Source organism: Nicotiana sylvestris, chromosome 1 (assembly GCF_000393655.2).
Source record: "Nicotiana sylvestris chromosome 1, ASM39365v2, whole genome shotgun sequence".
Taxonomy (NCBI): Eukaryota; Viridiplantae; Streptophyta; class Magnoliopsida; order Solanales; family Solanaceae; genus Nicotiana; species Nicotiana sylvestris.
This window is the reverse complement of record NC_091057.1, coordinates 120,226,545-120,249,368: the sequence shown is the minus strand read 5'-3', so window position 1 is coordinate 120,249,368 and position 22,824 is coordinate 120,226,545. Positions and strand designations below refer to the sequence as shown.

The 22,824-nt window shown below is 37.4% G+C and overlaps 1 protein-coding gene across 1 annotated transcript; it reads right to left on the bottom strand.

Moving 5' to 3' along the window:
• Positions 1-5,590: 5,590 nt before the first annotated feature.
• Positions 5,591-6,554, bottom strand: LOC138874074 (uncharacterized). Its single transcript, XM_070152580.1, has 2 exons — positions 6,154-6,554; positions 5,591-6,038 (listed from the first exon to the last, which is right to left on the bottom strand). Exons 1-2 carry the CDS (start codon positions 6,552-6,554, stop codon positions 5,591-5,593), a joined length of 849 nt encoding a protein of 282 aa, XP_070008681.1.
• Positions 6,555-22,824: the final 16,270 nt, after the last annotated feature.

The following is a 22,824-nucleotide window of genomic DNA, read 5'->3' as shown; positions in this document are numbered from 1 at the left end:
AGTTCCCACAATATAATACTATTACTAGTAGTGAAACTCTCAGTTTTCACATTGAATGCAACTATATTAATTGCATTTAAAACTCAATTGAATATATAAATAACTTCATTGATGCGAACTTTCTCCTTCTTTCGTTTATGCAAGGCAAGAACTGATATCCTTATATACATTTCTGATCAGAGAATGTTAAATTCTTATTCAAGAGTCATGAAAATAACTTTAATAAATCTTTACTTTTAGTTTAAAACCTAATGAATATTGATAGTCCATCCAAGCAAGCCGCGGTACTTTCCTCCAAAGAAGATTAGGCCGTTCACGCGAGGTTGTCGAACATATGCCGAACTTCATAAACCTTTCGAATTTTTCTTGAAGCCAACATCCACTCACATATCCTTTAAGAGCATTCTTGTATATGTCTAAGTTCTTCTCTAAGTTACTTTCGATGTACTTCTCCCATCCTTTATGTTGACCCATTCAAAAATCTACAAATTAGTTTCTCCACTAATCAACCTATTTTAAAGAGTAAAACCACTAAAGCTGTTGGTTTAGACTCCAGGAGTTAAAAGCCCCAAAATAATAATAATAATATTATTATATATAACTAGTAAATATATGTACTATAAGATCAAAATTAAAGTATATGAAAAATTAATATTTTGTATATCCAATGTTAGTGTGGAAAAGGGAACTCTTTATTTGCTTTCATGTTTATAATTTATAATAAAAATATTCTTGAAGAGATAAAACTTTTAGTTAAATATCTACTATTAATAGTTTTTTATATTGGTAAGAGTTTTTTCAAGTTACTAAAACGTTAACTATTTGTTTTAATACACTACATTAGTTCTTGTTATCAAGAATCTTTTTGATATATATGAAGACGTGAGTAGCTTACCTCAAAATTCCAAATTATTAGGCAAAGTTCTATTGGTGAAAATTTGAAAAATTAAAACAACTTAAAAACTTAGAATAAACATTTTTCTGCGTTCATAATGTCATGAGCAACAAGGAAATTCTTAAAGAGGCACGACCGTTGGAGAAGCAGAGATGAACAGAGGAGGAAGAAGAAAGAAAGAGAGCCGCCTTTAGGAAAATATCGAATCTCATATTAAGCATGTACTGTACATATATATATATACATACATCACTAACTACTAACTCCTTAAAGAATAAAATATTAGCTGTTGATAGCTGTACACTAACCCACTAACTAACTTCTAACCGTCTAGCTAACTTCTACAATGTACATACTTCTCAACACTTCCCCTCAAGTTGAGGGATGGAGGAGGTTCTTCATTCCTAACTTGCTAATCAAGTATTCATGTTGTGGTTTGCATACACTTTTGGGAAGCAGATCAACAGGCTGTTCCTTAGTCCCAATATGTTGAGTTTGAATTTGACCACCCTGAGTTTTTCCCCTTACAAAATGACAATCAGTGTCAAACTATTTTGTCCTTTCATGAATATGGGGTGTGTATTGCAATTTGTATAGTAACTTTGCTATCACAGAATAACTGTACATGAGTATTCACTGTAACTCCTAGCTCTCCAAACAAGCCAACTAGCCAAGTAACTTTAGCAACATTAGCTGCCATACTTCTAAATTCCGATTCAGCAGAACTCCTAGAATCTGTGCTTTGATTTTTGGGTTTCCAAGAGATTAATGCTCCACCAAACTTAACTATATAACCAGTGATAGACTTTTTTTCCTCCACACATGAACCCTAATCTGAATCACAGTAGGCAACTAATTGCTTGTTTCCTTTTGTTGGCATAAACAGTCCCAGTCCTGTAGTTCCCTTGACATACTTGACCATTTGTGTTGCTTCTATAATATGTGACTACTTGGGAGCATGCATATGCTGGCTAAGTACTTGAACAACAAAGGCAATATCTGGCTTTGTCATTGTCAAGTGTAGCAATCTGCCTACCAATCTCTGATAGCTACTTGGATCCTCAAGTTGTGCATCTGTAGAGGCTTCTCCCTTGTTCATAAATTTGTCAAATGCTACTGAGGTGAGTTTGTGATTGAACTCCAGAGGTGTAGCAACAGGATTTCTACAAGCTAATCCCAACTCTGACACTAACTCAACAACATATTTCCTTTGATTCATAAGAATTTCTTCTTTAGATCTGGAGAACTCAATTCCTAGAAAGAATTTTAATTCTCCCAAGTCTTTCATTTTGAACTTAGCTTGCAAATTTGTCCTTACTTGATAAATACGCTCCAAGTTATTCCTCGTAACCAGAAGGTCATCAACATATACCAGAATTACTATCAGATCACCATCTACCCTTTGTGTGAAAAGAGAGTAATCATAATGAGACTATACAAATTCTATATCCTTCAGAGCAGAAGGCAACTTCAGGTTCCGCTGTCTAGGGGCCTGCTTGAGCCCATAGAAGGACTTATGCAGTCTACATACCTGTTGATGACACTCCCTTTGGCTGACAAAGCCATTTGAGATCTACACATAGACCTATTCAAGAAGATCTCCTTGAAGAAATGCATTGTGCACATCCATTTGGAATATAAACCAGCCAGATGCTGCAGCCAAAGCCACTACAGACCTCACTGTGACCATTTTGGCTACAGGATAGAAAGTCTCTTTGTAATCCAGACCTTCAAGCTGACTATACCCCTTAACAACCAGTCGAGCCTTATACCTCTTTACCCCCTAATGGACTTATATTAACCTTGAATACCCACTTGCAACCAATAGGATCCTTGCCAGGAGGAAGGTCCATAATGGACCAGGTCTGATTCTCTTCAAGAGCAACGATCTCAACCTACATGGCTTCTATCCACTTAGGATCATTACTTGCCTCAGCATAGGAGGTAGGCTCAGACATAGGTGAGTAGGCAGCAAGACAAGCCTGATATGCAGGAGACAACTTATCATAGCAAACATACTTGGAAATGGAGTAATTATAGGCTGCTCCTTTGGAGGGTACAGCATAATATTTCAACCATATAAGAGGAACATAAGTCCTAGATGATTTCCTAATAGGAGGTGGATCAGCAGTATTAGAGGAGCTTGACTGTAGATGATGATAAAAAACCAGCTGACTTGGACCAATAGGCTGACTAGAAATAGAAGATGGTGACTCGGCTGTGGTGTTCCCCGGAGTAGGAATGCAATTGAGAGAAGAGCAATCAGCTTCTGATAGATCCAAAATAGGAAAAAAAAGAGGAACTGGATATAACATGCTTGAAGGGAAAAACATCCTCCTTAAAGACAGTGTACATGCTTACAAAGAACAATTTAGAGTGAATATCATACAAAATGTATCCATTTTGCACAAAAGAGTAGCCTAGATGTACAATAGGAATGACCTTGGGACTGAATTTATTAGCTTTTCTAGCTGAGGTGGCATAACGCAGGCTACCAAAGACCCGTAAGTGCTAAAGAGAGGGAACCTTGTTATAGAGTTTCTCAAAAGGAGAGGCTCCCTTCAACAAGACTTTCGACAATCTATTCAAAATATAGACTGCTGTAGAAATACACTCACCCCAGAACTGTAGTGGAACAAATGCTTGAACTATCCAGGCCGGTTACGGGTTGGGTCTTATCGGGTTTAACGGGTTCGGGTTCATTCGGGTAAAAATTGAACTGTAAGGGTTACGGGTTGAGGGAGTCGGGCTGGGCCGGGTTTAGTGTATTTTGTTTTTGGTATTTTGTATAACTATTGTAAGTTATATTAATACAAAGTATTAACATAAAGAATACAAGGAAGATGAGAAAAATTGCACTTTTAAATTGAAAGTGCTACATTTATTTCGAAATTACAAAATTAAAGTTTTCATTTAAAAAGTAAATTAACAAAAAAATAGTTAAACTAAATTTTCATGCATAATAAATTAATAATACTTCATATTAATCTAACAAACTAAAATATTAAACATAAATACGTCTAATAATTTTAAAATACCACAAATTGTCTTAAAATCTTAAATACGAATTTCCGGAGGATGCTCAAAACAATACTTTATATGCCTCCTTAAACTGCCTGTGCCAGACCCTGATCGAAGATTTAAGACTTGACCACAGTTCTTGCACTTTACTTTCTGACCTTCTTCATTTTCTTCTTCCACCTCAAAGTGTTGCCAAACATATGAGCGCACTTTAGAAGTACGAGGCATGATTTAACTTGAATTGAGATTTGAGAATTGAGAATTGATATTGAGAAATGAGAATTGAGAGATGAGTGAAGAAATGAGGAAGAGGAGGGGGGTATTTATAGTTTTAGAAAAGGTTAATTTTGTAAATTGAAAAAAGGTTAAATTTTAAAGAAAAAAGAGGCTATTAATGCAATTAAGGGTGTTAAGCAACAGATCCCTGCCAGGGGTGACCGTTGCCAACGGTTAGTGGGCCCCACAGATTTCAAAAAAAATTTTTAAAAAGAAAAAGATTTAGCCGTTGTACCGGTTCTGTCCGGGCCGGTTAAACCGGTACACGGTACTGTTCACGTGGACCAGGTTTGACCGGTCCGGTTAACCGTTAAAAAAAAATAAACGGACCAACCCCCTCTACCCCTCCTACCCAGCCCCACCCGGCCCCTATGTATCGGGCTGGGCCGGTTCCGGTTTTTTCCGGTCTGGGCCGGTACGGTTACGGGTCAACCCGGCCCGTTAGACACCCTTAGTATATGCAAATGACCTCTGGTGAATAATTCCATGTAGCACTAAGAAACTGTTGACCTGCTCATTGAAGAACTCAGTACCATTATCAGACCCGAGACACTAAATTTGTTATCAAATTGAGGGTGAACTAGTGTTATAAACATTTTCAACACAACAATAGATTCTACTTAGTGTTCATTAAAAATAGCAAGGTGTACTTTGAGAAATCATCTACCAATGTCATAAAATATCTCTTACCATCATGAGTTGGGACCCTGTATGGCCCCCAAACATCAGCATGCACAAGTTCAAAAGGATGAGTAGAACAAGAAGTACTGTGAGGAAATGGTGATCTTGCATAGGAACATGAGGTAAAATACTAATATTTTGTAGAACATTCATAGGTGCATGCTCTAGTCTCTTGTGCCACAAATACTAAATACAATTCTTAGTAGACTTAGTATGGACTGCCTTATTGTTACTAGAACTAGAGACAATATTTACAGAAGATACTAGACTGGTACTTTGCTTTGCATCCTGCAGCTGCACTGAGTCTTTAGAGACATCTGACTTCAAGATATAGAGCCCAAACTCTTCCTTACCAATCCCCATTACCTTCCCACTCAAGAGATCCTGAAAAAGACAGATAGCAATCTGCTCACCATTAGGAAGATGAACCTTATTACTATCCATAGTAGTCAGATCCTTGATTTCACTTAGTAGCTTAGAATTATGTACCATATGATTGGGGTCTCGTGTGTCTACCATCCGGTTACTATTAACTAGATGAGACATGAAGGCTATTATAGTACCTGTGTTGTTAATAGTTGCTGCATTTGCCACATATTCTACATGTTTTTCTTTGCTCAACATTTGTAGGATCTGATCATATTGGTCTTGAGTAAAAACTGCAACAGGGGAGGAAAACTGAGGAGTAGGTTGAGGAGGATCAAGAGTTTGGAATCCTCAAGCATTGTATGCATTGTTCACCTGAGGACCTGAATAACCTCTTCTTTTGGCCTTGAAATCAACAGGATATCCATAGAACTTATAGCAAGAATCCTTGGTATGACCTTTCAGGTGATAGTAGTCACATTGTAGTGTTGACCACCCAAGATTGTTTCTAGGTTTGAAACTACTATTTCCATTCCCAGAGTTAGCCTTACTCATTAGTGTTACAGAAACACCAATGCCGTCACTTAGAGCTGCATTGTTTCTACTTTGACTCTCAAGATTAACTATCATAACATAGGGTTGTTTAACATTTGAAAGTGGCCGAATCATAATAATATGATATTTAGCATTATCAAAGGAGTCATTTAGACCAGTCAAAAATTGATACAATTTCTGTAATTGATAGTGTTCTACATACTGCTTGGATTCAGGGAATCCACATGAATGAAGAGGAGCTAGGCTTCATATTCATCCCATAACTCCCTAAGTTTAGAGAAATATTCAGATACAGTTAGAAAATTTTGAGTTAGCTTTGCAATTTTCTTGTGAAGGTAGAATGATCTAGAAGCATTTACTTTATCAAATCTCTTACGAAGATCTTCCCAGACTTGTGTGCATTAGAGGCATAGATCATAGTACTCAGTAAATTTGGAGCAATAGTGTTCATTATCCATGCCAAAACAATAGCATTACATCGATCCCAGAGTTCATGAAGACTCACATCAGATAGCTCCTTTCTACAGGTTCCTATCATAAAAGCTAACTTGTTTTTGCCATGCAACACAATTTTCATAGATCTACTCCAAAGAGAATAATTTTTCGAACCTCGAAGTTGAATCGAGATAAGAACAACACCTTGAATATCATAAGGATGAATATACAAAGGATGATTGTGATGAACTAAGTTGAGGTTCTGAGTATCTGATGGTGACGATGTAACAATAGTCGAAGTAGATTCATTTTCATTAATTGCCATAGTAACTTCACAGATTTGTAAATAGAAGAGAATTACTCACTCAAATTGTTGCAGGAATTTAGAAAAGTTGTTGAATTTGCTCAAAATCAACAAACCCTAGCTTGAAGAAGAAACTGTATCTTCATCTGTAATTTGAAGTAAATGAAGCAAATTATGGATTTGAACAACTCAATTGTACTTTCTCCTCAATCGTCCGCCATTGTTGAACTCTCCGGAGTTTAGCCGAGCTTTGATATCATGTTAAAGAGGCACAATCACTGGAGAAGCAAAGATGGAACAGAGGAGGAAGAGGAAAGAAAGAGAGCTACCTTTAGGAAAATATCGAATCTCACATTAAGCATGTACTGTACATGTATATATATATATATATATATATATATATATATATATATATGCATACATCACTAACTACTAACTCCTTAAGAATAAAATAATAGTTGTTGATAGTTGTACACTAACTCACTAACTAACTTTTAATCATCTAGCTAACTTCTACAATGTACATACTTCTCAATAGAAATAATGGAGTTTATAAAATTAGTTGTAATTTTTTAACAAAGATGGTAGTTTTTTTGACATTAGAACCTACCCATTAGTTTTATTTTTTTTTCTTCATCAGAAATCACTAAAGGAGCACTTTCTGGCTCATGAGTCTGAAAGGAATGGAGCTTGATGGAGGGTCATAAGAAGCAAGAGTTTCATCATTAGAAATCACGCGTCTCCTAACGCGTGATTTTCTCACTGAAGGTCCTTCTTCTATTTTTCCCTCATCATCAGAGCCACGAGCTTCATCAATTTTCCTTTTGGAGGAAGTAGCACTAAAAATTAGTTCCTGAGCAAGATTCACAGAAACCTGGTTAATGGAACAGATGCGGGACTAATACCACGAATAGAAAACCCTAACAAAGGAAAAAAAGGAGGATGAATTTTTTTATATGAACAAGTAAAAGAAGAAGAAGAAGAAGAAGAAGAAGAAGAATGAAGGCAAAGAGTACCGTGTGTTTTCACTTTCCAGGCAAATTTTTGAGAAAGAAATTTCCATGATCTTTGTCTATAGGAGCAGAAGTTAACATCTTTTCTACCCAAGTACGGAAGTCGGGAATCTCATCAAAGACTTCCATGGTTGCTGAAAAATAAGTGTGTGATTACATGAAATAGTTTGAGACATGTAAAAAAAAAACTTACATGCAAAGTTTTATTTTTCTGGGAAAAACATGTTTTCTTTACCCACTAATCCACTAGTGGGGAAAGCAACAAAGCGAGCATAATAACCACGATCTCGGTCATCTTTGGGGATAATCAACACTCTCTTACTTCTAGCTACGAGAGAAAAACTCCTTCATGAAATAACTTGAGGGAATAAAGATAAAGCAAGTGTCGAAAGGTAAAAGGGGTGGAAACCAAATTCGACAAGTAAAGAAGGCATGCAACAACCCTCCACACGATGAGGCCAATATGGCCAAGACACACGTTGACGTAACGATAAAACTCAATGATTACTGGAGCAATAGGAGGCTTGAACCCTAAAGTAAAAGGGTAGGTATAAACAAAAGAGAAACCGACATGATAAGAGGTGATTCTTTGGTTGGCAGCAAGAACTATAACCGAGAAATTTGGTTTCCAATAACACTCTCAATGAACCAAGGAAAGAAGACCGGTAGTAATTAAACTCGAGTAAAGTTTAGCAAGGTTGAGGGAAGTTTTAGAAGAAACTTTATTCCTCATGGTTTCACTGTCAGTTACAAAAGAAAATTCTTGAGGAACAATCACTGTAATTGTAGGTTCACGCACATGTTCATTTAAATCTCTATTCGTAGAAGAATATCTAGGGGGTTAGAGGAGTCCTAGGTCGAGAAGAAGATGGCTTAGCGGAACTACTCTGAGAAGAGGAACCACGATTGGATAGTGAACCAAGGTTATGAAGTCTACCACCTCTCCTACTTCTAGTAGGGGCAATAGAAGGAGCAAGTTCATCAACAATCACAACTTTTCTGGGGTCTGGTGTTGACGAAGACATGGTTATCCAAGGAAATAAGGAAGAAAGGGTGCAGAAATACAAAGGAAGAGTAATGTAATGGATATGGAAGAAGGAAGACTCCAAGAAATAAAAAAGAATGAACTATTTACAAGAAGATACGACCGTCGTGTCATAATGGAACTGTCACTTCGTGACTGACGCAACTGCAGAAAAATCCTAAAAAATGCTGAGAAACTGCAGATCCAATTGTGAGTAGCCACATGTCATGGGCATTAAATAGACGTGACATACGTCACATCGATTTTGAAGGAGACAGGATGATACTCGAGAAACGGTGGCAAGAAATTTCCGCCATAACAACTTACCACTTCCCGAATATTCTGTTGAGAATATTCAGAAATTGTAGGGACTATCTGTCTGGGTGGAAAAAAGACATGACACGTGGAACATTGGTAAGCTGACAAGGCATGACGCGTGGAGCGTCGATATAGCAACAAGTGGCACTCTCAATTAATTGAATTAAGAATGCAAGGAAGGTACGGGAAAAATACCCACTGGGTAGCATAGAGAAAAGAACCGAGCCTGACAGTTTTCAAAAGAGAAACGGGAATGAAATGAATGAAGGCTGCAAAGAAAGGAAGACACATGAATCAGGAATAAATAAGGAAGAGGAATCAGATCAGTTATGAGGAATCATTAGTCATAAATATGCCAGTTATGATTATCTATGGTAACGGGCAATCAATACAATTAATGCCCTTAATAAGTCCAAATTAAGTGAGAGAATCGTTTTGATTATATGCTCCTATATAAGGATAAGAATTTCATTTGTAAAGGCAGGTTATGATTATTACTGAAATACATACTATTATTCTCTGCTTACTCTACAAGTTTTGAATCTTGGTTTTGAGTAGTGATTGCTAGTTCCTTCTCTAATTTTTCTTTGTTAGTCATTTTCATACTTTGATCTATTCTTTCTAAAATTATTAGAAAGGTGAAGTAAATCTTAGTTATCAGTAACCTGTTTTCTTCTAAATATTGGCTTTGACCGAGAAATCTATTTTTGGTTAAATACTATTTCTGGCTTTAGGCAATCGATTCTATTGAGCATATCCACATTCGTGTGTATATTTTTTTTACACCATTGATTAGTAAATACATGTATCTTGAAAAAAACTTTATAAAATGAATAGTCAAACAAAGGTTACGAGATTTTCACACACGAGCAATTTGGTCCAGTTGTTGAATTTGACAAGATTAATATGAATTAATGTGAACATTTGAAGCCTCTTTTTTGGAAGAAATTGGTAGATGCATTTTTCATGCATTTAAATTACATGATCACACTTAATATGATGTCATGCATGACATTATTAAGGTCATTTCCCTTCCATAAATAACAAGGGTTTTGTTCATTTGTAAACATCTCTCACTTGCCTTTTTATCTCCTAAGGCATTTGAATCTTCTTTCTCACTTGTAGTATTTCACTTGTATTTTTGGAGTAAAATAAAATTTAAGTTGATTGAGTCCGAGGACTAGGAAAAAATCAAATTTTGCTGAACTTCGTTAATTTTTGGTGTTCCTTTTATTATCATCTCATTTACTATTTGTGCTTTAGATATAGTAGTTGTGATTTAATCAATCTCTATATATTCGGCTTCCGTAATAATTGGTATTAGAGTCAAGGTTCTATCTTAGTATGTTCTGTCGTTGCAGCATAGTCTGAACTTTCACATCAGAAAAGAATTATTTTGATGTTTTGTATTGTCAGTAAATAAATAGTGTGAGCACGTGATTTTTGCTTTAACGAAAACAACTCCAAAAATAAATCAAAAAATAAATAAATTTCTTTTACTGTGTAATTTTTGAATTTGCGTGGTGTTAAATGTTTGTGTTATGTCCGTAAATGTTTATTTTGTCAAAATAAATCAAAAAAAATAAAATAAAATACATGTTGCATGCATATAGGATTTAATTATGCATTTAAGAGTTAATTTAAATAAAATTACAAAAAATATGCGTTTGTTCTAATTTTAATGTTTCACTATGTGATTAATATTTTTTGTCTATGTGTTAAATTGTTAAAGGTTGATTAATATTTTGAAGGAGTAATTTTTTGTTTTTATAATTTTAATTAGGATTTTTAATAATTGAAGAATTAAATTAGAAATTAAAAAGAGTGGTATTAAATGGGCAAAAACGGATCTGGGCCAAATTTTCTAAACAAAATCAGGCCCAATCCAAATGACCATGTCCGGTCCAATTCAAAACAGAATCAAACGACGTCGTTTGGTTACCCCTTATCAAGGGCCGTTGGATTAAATCCAACCAACGGCCAAGATCTCATCACCCTAACCCAAGACCCTTACCCGATCCGATACCCGGTTCAACCCGTCCCCCTAACCTAAACCAAACGACACCGTTTGGTTAAGTGAGTAGATCTCATCCATCCATTCTACTTGATCCAACGGACGATACCAGTCCACCCCACCCCTATATAAATCCCAAACCTCTACCCAGCCCCTAACTGAACACCCCCCTCTCCGCTCCTGTTCATCATCGTTCCAAACAGACCCCTAACCCTAGCCGCCCCTATTCCCCTTCGCCTGAAACCCGGCGGCATCAACGCCGCCGGTCACCAACTTAACACCCTAGGACCTCCTGAACCTCCCCTACACGAATCCAACCTTAGTTTCCTTCGAATCAGGCCACAACTCTTCGAATCTTAAATCGAAGGTTGGCCTGAAAACTTGATCTAAACCAATCAGCCCCAAATTAACACCATGGCTTCCCCTAGTCATCCTAAGTATGGATCTGTTGGTTGTTTGGTTCGAATCAGTTCGGAACTTCTCGAATCTTCTTTTGAAGATTCGGACCAAACAAGAACAAACTCAGATCCATTTCAAACTAACACGAAATAACCCCTAGGCTACCCTCACCCTTGTATCATGTTTGGTTCCCTTCAAATCTGCCCAGAAATGTTCGGATTTAAGATCCAAGAACCTGGAACCCTAAAAATTTCCAATCTTGGAATTTTTCCGATTTCAAGTAAAAGATTGAGGTTCAATCGACCTTAGTCAAAGTATTTTCAGTGGAAAATACTTCGACTAAGGTCTGTTTGATTTCAAACAAAAATCCGAAGCCGAGTTGAGTTCGAGTCTGATTAAAATTCAGAGGTATTTTTCTATTATTTTGTGTATTCTAAGTGTATTGTTGTCTGTGTCAATAGCTTTTTGATTTTTCATATTTGTTTTGATCAATTCTGTCATTTCTGTCTCCTACCTATTTACTTGATCCGAATGTGAATTGTTTCTATTGGTTGTGATTATTTACAATGTATGTAATCGACTCGATTAAGTTCGTCGATTAGTTATATTATGAATTCTCGTTTATGATAAATACTGATTGAAACAATTTGTCTACCTATTGTTTGTTGACAATTGTTATAGATAGTTAGTTAATTAGTCTTTTAAATCATGTTTGTTTATAAATTCAGTGAGTCCGTCAAATGGATGTTGTGTATGTATTGATTTCTGGGCAGTTAGTTTCAGGTAATGCATATACTGTCAATACCCCTGCACTTATGCTAAATTCAATTTCAATTCAGATTTTGTTCTGTTAAGTTCTGCGTATTGTTAAAATGTTTGTATACAAGTTCAGTGTTCAAATCTGAATTTAATTTTGTCCATTAGCTATTAGACATTGGGTGTTGGATCAATTAGCTATCATTGAATAGACAGAATGTTTGTTTGATTTAGGACTTGGTTATTAGCTGCTAAACAGGTTTAATTCAGATAATTTGGTTAAGGTTTAAGCAATTTTGGTCTGGGGCAGTAATAACAGTAGTATTAAGGGATTTTCAGTGATTATTTGAGAAATGAAACAGTAGGGTAATATAATAATAATAGTGTGCTTATAATGGAATGTTAGTGGCTATAATTTAGGAGATAATGGGAAACAAAGGGTAATGGAATGCTGGAAATCAGGAAAAAGTTCACTCAATGGGATTTAAAGTAGTTAAAAGCAGATTTTAGATATGATTTTCTGTTTTAAAAAAGATAAAAGGGGGTCCAGGCAGCACAAAAAGGAAGGAGGCATACCTGTATAAATACAGGGGCAGATTTCAGGAATAAGGAAGAGGGAGACAGAGAGAATTTTTAAGAGAGAATTTTGAAGAGATTTTGAGGGTTGAGATTTTAAAGGAAGAAAACAGAAAATAGAACACTCACATACACACTCACACACAGATACAGCAGCAGAAACAGAAAATCAGAAACAAACTGAATTTGAAACTGAAGAAAAACTGAAATCTGAAATGTTGTTTTTTTGTTGAATCTGTTCAACTTTATGTGATTCCACTGTTCAGTTAAAATCCGAAGTGTTTCTTAAAAGTACTTTACTGTGCATCTGGGCTCTTCGAATCCTATTCTTGTTCAAATTTACTGGGTTATCAGTATATTCTACTGAATTTGTTACTGCTGTAACTGCTGAAACTTACTTCTTCTACCTCCATTTCAGGTATATATATCTTTTAAATTTTAAGTTGGAAAGAGATTTCAGCATGACCCATCAATGAAGCTTGAATTGAAATGCTATTTCCAATTGTCCAAGTTCATTATTTTCATTTTTTATGTTAATTAATTAGTAGTGAACTCAATTTGATAGCCATGAGTTAAATTGTCTTATTTTGAAATTCATATAAAACTTTGTAATAATGTTATCCATGTCAAATTTCATTAGTTTAGTTATCTATGAGTTGTGTAAATAAGAAGCATGGCAGAAAGTTGGTTTTTATTTACACTTCATGGTGTTGTTAGATAGGTATAGCATAATATAGCATTATCAAAGAAAATATGCTATAAGTTTATCTTGTTAGTTAATTAGTTGTTGTTTAAAGCTAGATGATGATTAGCTGCAATTTGCCATCTTTTGGCATAACATTGGTGGTGTTCATAATTTATAGTTGAAAGATGTATTAGTATAATCCGTATGTTCAAAAGTGTCAAATATAGTAAGTAATATATTGTATGCAATATCATTTTATTAAGTCAACAAGACTTATTCTCTTTCTTAGTAATAAAGGGCTTAGGAACTTATACAATGTGAAAATTAATAGTTAGTAATAATTCACATAGATTGAGAATCAAATTGGTTTGATTATATCTATATCTATCCTAACTCAATCATAGGCATAACTAAGTAAGTTAATTTCATCTATTAAGATTAAAACGAGTATGTGAGAATAAGTTGAGTTGTATATACACAAATGGCAACACTTTAAATCAATGGTAATTAAAATAGAATTTGCATTAAGTAATAATGAAAATTCTTGGAAAATATTTCCTTCCTTTATGAATCATTCATTTTCAGTTTCATATGTAATTTATTCCTTGGCATATATATATATATATGTCATATTTGTTTTAAAGTTAGTATTAATCATATCTTTATTCTGTCCTTTGAATTTGAATAATTGGAATGAATATGATTTATATTCGGAAATTATAATCAATGGTCAATATTTAATAAATTGTGGATTATTTTCCAAAAAATTAAAGAATATCTTAAAACGAGATTTCTTGTGATGTAACAAATATTTTTTTTTGTGGAAATTCCATAATATCATTACAAATATGTTGCGCAATTAGGGATACGTTCGCATACCTTGATTATACTTCTAAAAGCAAAAATTTCGGATTATGCGTACGCGCAATTTCGAGCGAATGTTTAATAAAAGGATTTTTCTAAAGGCGTTAAATCAATTTCATAAAAATCCGATATGTACGGTTCACTATTCAAGAAAAAATAATTATTCTTGATTCAACACAATCTCGAAAAAAAAATGTGCTTAATAAATATATTGTCAAAAGTAATTGTGTACACGTGCGCGTGACACAGTTCCGCATCTTTTTAATTTATAACACGAATATACGTACGCGTAATTCGATTCAAAGAAGGGTTCTCAATCACAATAAGCATAAGCGGTAGTAAAATCAGATAACATCAATATATTTAATTATCAAGATAATTAAGCCAATAATAAAAATAGTTAAGCGACCATGCTAGAACCATGGAATTCGGAAATGCCTAACACCTTCTTCCGGATTAACAGAATTCCTTACTCAGGATTTCTGGTTCGCAGAATAATAAACAGAGTCATATTCTCCTCGATTCAGGGATTGAAATTGGTGACTTGGGACGCCTTAAAATTCCCAGGTGGCGACTCTAAAATAAACAAACAAATCCCGTTTCGACTGTCCTTTAATTGGAGAAAACTCCCCATGCGCCCCGCGGGTGCGGCAAATAGGAGGTGCGACAGCTCTGGCGACTCTGCTGGGGATCAAAGTGTTACTATAATCCAGAACCATTGGTTCAGGGTTTAAAGAATTCGAGCTTAAAGTATCTATTTTTATTGGCTTTACTTACTATATAATTTTCAACTGTTTATATGCTAATATGCTAAATTTTTTTTTACCGCTTTAATATTATTTGAATTGTGAATATATACAACTGCTACGAAACCCCCTTCTTTCTGAGTCTTCTGAATTTATGGTGTACACGTGCGCGTGACCCACCTTTCTGTTAAAGTCATACCAAATAAGACGGAGTTGGGACAAGTAACTAGGCCGGGCAGACTTTCGTGCTCCCGGTACATTACCCCCGCTTCGGCTCAAACTGTCCGTTTGGGTAAGCCAGGTTTAGAACAATCAACCTAAGGTTTTACACTTAGAATAACTCAGCCATGTACCGGATCCCTAGTAGGAACGAATATTTGCATCATATGCATTTGGCCTTGGAGACTCAACACAGGGGTTGGGTCTGTCTAGGACAGGTGAACCCAAAATTAAAAAGACCATCATGATGCATCCTATTTGTTATTTGTGCATTCATTCGCCTCGAACATGCTTGTTGACCAGCTTAAATAAAATATTGATAAGGAGAAAGGAATAAATTGGGTTGCTTTAAAAATTTCGAAAAAATGTAGTTTTTAAATTTTTTTTTTTTTAATAAATAAAAGAAAAAATTTCGAAAATGATTTTTAGTATAAATTTTGACTTTATTAAAATTAAATTTCAGATACAAAATGAGCACTACACAAAGCCCCTCATCCACAAGTACGGAGGAATTTCTATGTCAGCTTCAAATGTGGTGGTATGATTTAGGCGAAGACGGTCAAAAATGGGTCGTCAAGCATTTGGGAAATCTCACGGACATTATGAAAGTTGAGCCTCGGGATGATCTGATTACGGCATTAGTAACTTTCTGGGATCCTGTTCACAATGTTTTTCGTTTCTCTGACTTCGAGCTTACTCCTACATTAGAGGAGATAGCTGGCTATGTTGGTTTTGACGGAAGTTTAAGAAATCAAAGCTTGATATTCACAAAGGCTCCTTCAATACATCGATTCTTCGGTCTTCTGAACATCAGCAGTCAAATCAGGAAAAGCAATGTCATCAATGGATGTTGTTCCTTCAATTTTTTGTATTCCAGGTTTGGAAAGTCAGATGGGTTCGAAATTCATGAGAAAGGCCTTACTAATAAGCAAAACAAAGACACTTGGCAGATGCACCGTCGATTTGCTTTCATGGTGGCTTTTCTAGGAGTCATGGTCTTCCCAAATAAAGAGCGAACAATTGATATTCGCACCGCAAAAGTTGTGCAAATCCTCACCACTAAAGAAAATCACACCCTTGTCCCCATCATTCTATCAGATATTTATCGGGCTTTGACTTTATGCAAATCAGGAGCGAAAGTTTTCGAAGGATGCAAAATTTTGTTGCAAATGTGGGTGATTGAACATCTCCAACAACAACCCAAGATCATACAGTATGGGTCGAACAAAGCTAATTGCATCGAGAGCTATGAGGAAAGAACAAAAAATTACCAAGCTCCAGAAGGGATAGAAGCATGGGTATCTCATCTAAAGGCTTTAACGGCAAATCAAATTGAATGGACTCTGGGATGGCTCCCGATGAGAGAAGTAATACATATGTCAACCTCAAATAGTTATCTACTACTATTGGGATTGAGAAGCATTCAGCCGTATGCACCACTAAGAGTCCTAAGGCAACTAGGGAGATATCAAATAGTTCCTGATGAGGAAGATTTGAGTATGCAAGTAATCGAATTACACCCAGAAGCCACTATTCCCGAAGCTTTACTTCAGCAAATGTGGAATGGGTGCCGATACTTGAAAAGTGATACTCAAGTCCTAGACACTACCAAGGGTGAGATAAATCCTGGATATGCGAGGTGGTTCGAAAAGCGGTCTCGCGTGGATGATGTACCAGAACCTGAGCTAAAAAGGCCAACAAAAAGACCCCACGTTCAAAACTTCAATGATAAAATCCAAGAGCGGTTGATCTGGGGAGAAAAAGAAAAAGGGTACAAAGCAACTATCCATGCCCTAAAAGAAAATCTAAGAAGCCTCAGTTTGGAGAAAGATTTGCAAGAACAAGAAGCCAAAGGCGAGAAAAAGAGTCTAGTTTGTGAGAATGAAAATCTTCATGCTCGATTCCAAAAAATGAAAAGAGTCTCTGAAACGCCAAAGAGGAGCTGGAAGGATCAAAAAACCATCGCCAATCTCTTCGAAAAAATGCAAGATTATGATTCCATTCTTGCGGAAAACGAAAGGGCATTGAGCAAAGCAAAAGAAAGGATCCAACAATTAAACGAAGAAGCCAGATCTAACAAGGAACGCCAAGATAGGCAATCCGAAAAAGACAAGGCTCAATTCAAGAAGGAAAAAGACTATTGGATGCGATCAGAAGACCAGCTTCGTGCACAACTAGAAGAGGCAAGAAGATGCAACAGAGAATACCAACAAGCAGACCTCGACAGGGAAAGATCGCAAGCAAGATTAGAGCAGGCCAGACTCCGAGCTCTATTAGAATCAGCTTTAGATCGTGAAAACCGTGTCAGAGACATAGCCACCACTCGTCAGCAGCAATTGCAAGACCAAGACCAACGTCTCCAAGGTTTCAGGGCACAAATCCACGACTTGGCAGTCTTCACATCTCAAAGTTATGTAAACTGCCAAGGAATGGATTATGAAAGGTTTACAGAGCATGCGCCCACTTTTGCTCGTCATCTAGCAATGGAGTTGGAAAGGATGTATCGTACGCTGGGAGGCCATCCAGGTCAAGCCCCACATTGAGCAGATAATCCAATATTAGAGAACAAAAGTGGAAAGTGGGGCATTTTGTGAGATGTTATGAATTGTATCTTTTATTTTGATTTAAGTGTGTGTGTTTCAAGCTATTTTCTTAAAATTTTCAAATGTAATTCCATCTTTGTGTAATAAATAAACATGATTGGCTTTGGTCCGAACTATCGCAAGGTCTGATTCATGTTTGACATGATACGTAAGCAATCTCTAAGATTCGACCACCACGATAAAGATACATATAGTAAATAAAAGCGAATGACAATTTTTCAATTTCAAGAAAGCTGGGACGACACAAGCAACCGAGCGAATGCATAATAGAAAGGGATTATATGTCTAGGAGCATTGCATCTCAACGTGTGATTATATATGTGTTAAACTCTCAAAACTAACAAGTTTGTCCATTTTCAGAATTCAACCAGTTAGTTTCTCTAAAGAGTATACTGGCATATTATCACTATCACACAAGATCAAAAGGACCAATACCCGAAAGTATGTCTATCCCAGATGTTGACACAAGTATGGAGATAGAAGAGATGGATGTCGGGAAAATGAAAGAAGAAATGCTTAAGCTCAAGCAGCAAATGGCTGAAATGTACCAAGCTTGGTCTACAGGACAGTTACCCCCATCTTACCCAAATAACCCTGCTCCATCAATGATCCAAACTCAGGATAATATCACCACTGAATTATCCCCAAGTTTCCCCATTTATCAGCACTACCGAGGCACCACCTCTCAGACACCACAGTCTCCACCTCCAAAACCAGTTCCGTACCTTCCTCCACCTATGACTCCTGTTTTCGTAGCACCTCCCCCTGCTACATTTCACAAATCTCCTAGTGAGCCTACATTTCAGGCCCAAGACAACCAATATTACCCCCCGGAGCCCACCTTCAAAGCCTCCGAAATCAATTCAACTGCTCCTCGGTTTGATCTCCCAACCGAAATTGACAAGCCAGCCAAAAATGCTGAACAAGAAGAGATGTTCAGGAAGGTCAAAAGTCTAGAACAATCGTTCCGAGACATGCGGGGATTAGGTGGGCAAGTCAGTGTAGCATACAAAGATTTATGCCTATTCCCTAATGTACAATTGCCATTTGGCTTCAAGATGCCCAAATTTGACCTATACAGCGGGCACGGCGACCCAGTAGCCCACTTAAGGGGTTTCTGTAGCAAGATGCGAGGAGCTGGGGGAAAGGATGAATTATTGATGGCTTACTTCAGTCAAAGTCTAAGCGGATCAGCTTTGGAGTGGTATACACGCCAAGACCATGGAAGATGGTACACCTGGGATGACCTGGCACAGGCATTCGCATACCATTTCCAATACAATCTGGAAATCATCCCAGATCGATTATCTTTGACCAAATTTGAGAAGAAACACAATGAAAGTTTCAGAGAGTATGGTTTTCGGTGGAGAGAACAGGCAGCAAGAGTGGATCCTCCTATGAAGGAGAGCGAAATGGTAGACTACTTCCTCCAAGCCTTGGAACCAACTTACTATGCCCACTTGGTTTCAGCGGTTGGAAAATCATTCAACGAGGTAGTGAAGATGGGAGGTATGGTGGAAGAAGGCCTCAAGACAAATAAAATCATGAGCTATTCAGCAATTAAGGCAACTACTCAAGCTATTCAAGGCGGGGTAGGAGGAATCGGAAGAAAGAAGAGGGAGGAAGCAGCCGTAGTTGATTCAGGAATTTGGCCGGGACCCAGGGGTTCACCGCTTTACTATAATCAGCAACGACCTCGCCAATCAGCTTACCACCATGATTCATCCCAACATTACTATCACCCTTCAGAGCCTCATTTCGCCATTAACCACGCTCAAGCATACAATCAGCCACCTGTTCACACCAATTGGCGTGCTCCTGTCACACCAAATACCTACCCCCGAGCTTATCCCGGACCAGGTTTCAGGCCTAGGCCAGCATTCAGGGGAGAAAGGGAACAGAAAAAGAAAACTTACACTCCATTGGGAGAGTCTTACACTAGTCTGTTCCACAGGCTGAGACAGTTAGACATGTTGAGACCAATACAATCCAAGCTACCCAATCCTCCACCAAAGAATCTGGATTACACCATTAGCTGTGAATATTGCTCCGGTGCACCAGGCCATGATACGGAGAAATGTTGGCATTTGAAAAATGCAATACAAGAGCTGATTGATACTAATAAAATCGAGGTTCAAACCCCCGAAGCTCCAAATATCAATAGAAATCCAATGCCAGCCCATCAAGAGGCTAATATGATAGAAATCATACAAGCTGATGGGGAGACAAAGAAGCCGTCACAAACTGTCATGATGATCAAGTCTCATGAAACCAAGCCAGATAAGCAGTTAATGGAGGAGAAGCCGGTGTCTAAGCATAACAAGAATGGTGGTGAACCGTCTATGATAGTCGATGAGGGATCATCGAACAAAGTTGCCGCAAAACAAGAGAGGACAAAGGTGATAGTACCAGGGGTTGCTAACAAACCCGTCGTAATTGTGGAAGGAGCACGTACAGATCGAGTTATTATTGCACCTGTAATTCAGCTGCCAATCATCAACAACAAAGCCATCCCATGGAACTATGAACGGGTGACCGTAATGTACAAAGGCAAAGAAATCAAGGAAGAAGTGTGTGAGGTACAAGGCTTGACTCGTTCGGGAAGATGTTTTACTCCCGAAGAGCTGAGAAAAACTAAAAACAATCCAATGCCCACGAAGAAAGCTGTGACGGAAGAAGAGGCGGAGGAGTTTTTAAGAAAAATGAAGCTCCATGATTATTCTGTTGTGGATCAATTAAAGAAGACCCCCGCTCAAATTTCATTGTTGTCATTACTGATCCATTCAGAGGAACACCGTCTGGCATTGATGAAAATCCTGAATGAAGCTCATGTTCCTGAAAAGATCTCTGTAAATCATTTGGGCAAAATAGCCAACAGAATCTTTGAGACGAACAGGATTACATTTGCTGATGATGAATTACCTGTGGAAGGTACCGAGCACAACAGAGCTCTTTACCTCACCGTGAAATGTGAAAACTCCGTAGTAACCCGGGTATTGGTCGACAATGGGTCCAGTGCAAACATATGCCCTCTCTCCACTTTAAACAAATTAAAAATTAAAGAGGAGAGGATCCAAAAGAATAGTATCTGCGTACGAGGATTTGACGGTGGAAGCAGAGATTCATTTGGCGACATAGTGTTGGAACTAACTATAGGGCCAGTTGAATTCACAATGGAATTCCAAGTGTTGGACATAACTGTCTCTTACAACTTGTTGTTGGGTCGACCATGGATCCATGCTGCTAAAGCAGTCCCGTCAACACTACATCAGGCTGTCAAGTTTGAATGGGACCATCAAGAAATAGTCGTGCATGGAGAAGAAAGTTTAAATGCTCACAACAGCACCATTGTACCAGTCAAGGGAGCAGAAATTGACCAAGGACCATGGGTATACCAAGTGTCCGACACGGTGACGGTAGAAAAAATTCCAGAAGGGAAATATCTTTCGAATACAAAGGTATCCTCTGCATCAGTCATGGTAGCTTATGAAATGCTGAAGAATGGCTTTATACCCGGCAAAGGTCTGGGCTTATCTTTGCAAGGAATTGTACAACCAGTATCTCTCCCCGAGAACTGGGGAACATTCGGTTTAGGATTCACACCAACCGCCAATGACGTGATGAGAGCCAGGAAGTTGAAACACCAAGCATGGGTTCTTCCAAAACCAGTACCACAGCTGTTGAAGTCTTTTGTCAAGACCGGTGCTAAAAATCGCCCGATAACAACAATTCCTAAATCCCAGGTCAATCCTGAGGAGGAATTAATTGAAAGGTTCGAGAAATTGTTTAGTGATGTAAATATGCTGGAAGACGGAGAAGGGTGTAGCAACGCAGAAGTTCAATTCGTTGGACCAGAAACAAAGCTCAATAATTGGAAAGCCACTCCTCTCCCAATTCGAAAGGAGTCTTGGTAGTTTATTTTGATTTTCTTTCAGTTTGTTTGGGTTATTTCAAGGTTGTAATCCCAAAGTTTATTTTACAGTCGGTTTGAAGTGTGCAAAACCTTGTTATCTTTCATCATCCAATAAAAAGCAGTTTCCTTTTTATTATCATTCCTAATAGCTTTCTTTTCCTTTTTCTTCTTTCTTGTACAGTTCCTTTTACGCTGGCTCTAGTGATATGGCATGCATGAGGAATCCTCAGCCCAGTCTTAAAAATCAATCTGGTTCCGAAATATTAATTCAAGAAATATATTGTGATTATGAATCAGAATATGATGAAGATGAGGTTTTTGAAGAGATTAGTAAAGAGTTAATTCACTTTGAGGAAAAAATCAAACCTAACTTGAGTGATACCGAGGACGTCAATATAGGGGACACGAGTAATGTCCGGGAAACTAAAATAAGTGTCCATCTGGAACCAAAGATCCGAGAAGAGTTAATTAAAGCACTCATAGAATTCAAAGATGTATTTGCATGGTCGTATGACGACATGCCAGGCTTGAGCACTGATTTAGTGGTCCACAAATTGCTCACCGATCCAACGGTACCTCCTGTCAAGCAGAGGCTGAGAAAATTCAAGCCTGATATGAGTATGAGAATTAAGGAAGAAATCACCAAACAATTGGAAGCAAAGGTCATTCGAGTCACTCGATATCCTGTTTGGTTGGCTAATATCGTTCCTGTACCAAAGAAAGACGGCAAAATTAGAGTATGCGTCGACTATCGCAATCTCAACAAAGCAAGTCCAAAGGATAATTTCCCATTACCCAATATCCATATTTTGATCGACAATTGTGCCAAGCATGATATAGGGTCTTTCGTGGATTGTTATGCCGGGTATCATCAAATTCTAATGGATGAAGAAGATGCAGAAAAGACGGCATTCATCACACCATGGGGAACTTATTGCTACCGGGTAATGCCATTCGGTTTAAAGAACGCCGGAGCAACCTATATGAGAGCAATGACCACAGTGTTTCATGATATGATACATAAGGAGATTGAGGTATACGTGGACGATGTGATCATAAAATCAAAGCATCAGGCCGACCACGTTGGAGATTTGAGGAAGTTCTTCTTAAGACTTCGCAGGTACAACCTCAAGCTTAACCCTGCCAAGTGCGCATTTGGAG

Bases quoted from the DNA above. Each gene is read 5' to 3' on its own strand.
- LOC138874074 (XM_070152580.1), bottom strand. From the start codon at position 6,554: ATGGCAATTAATGAAAATGAATCTACTTCGACTATTGTTACATCGTCA. The intron at 6,039-6,153 runs GTAAATGCTTCT...ATGAATATGAAG, and splicing joins TTCGTAAGAGATTTGATAAA to CCTAGCTCCTCTTCATTCAT.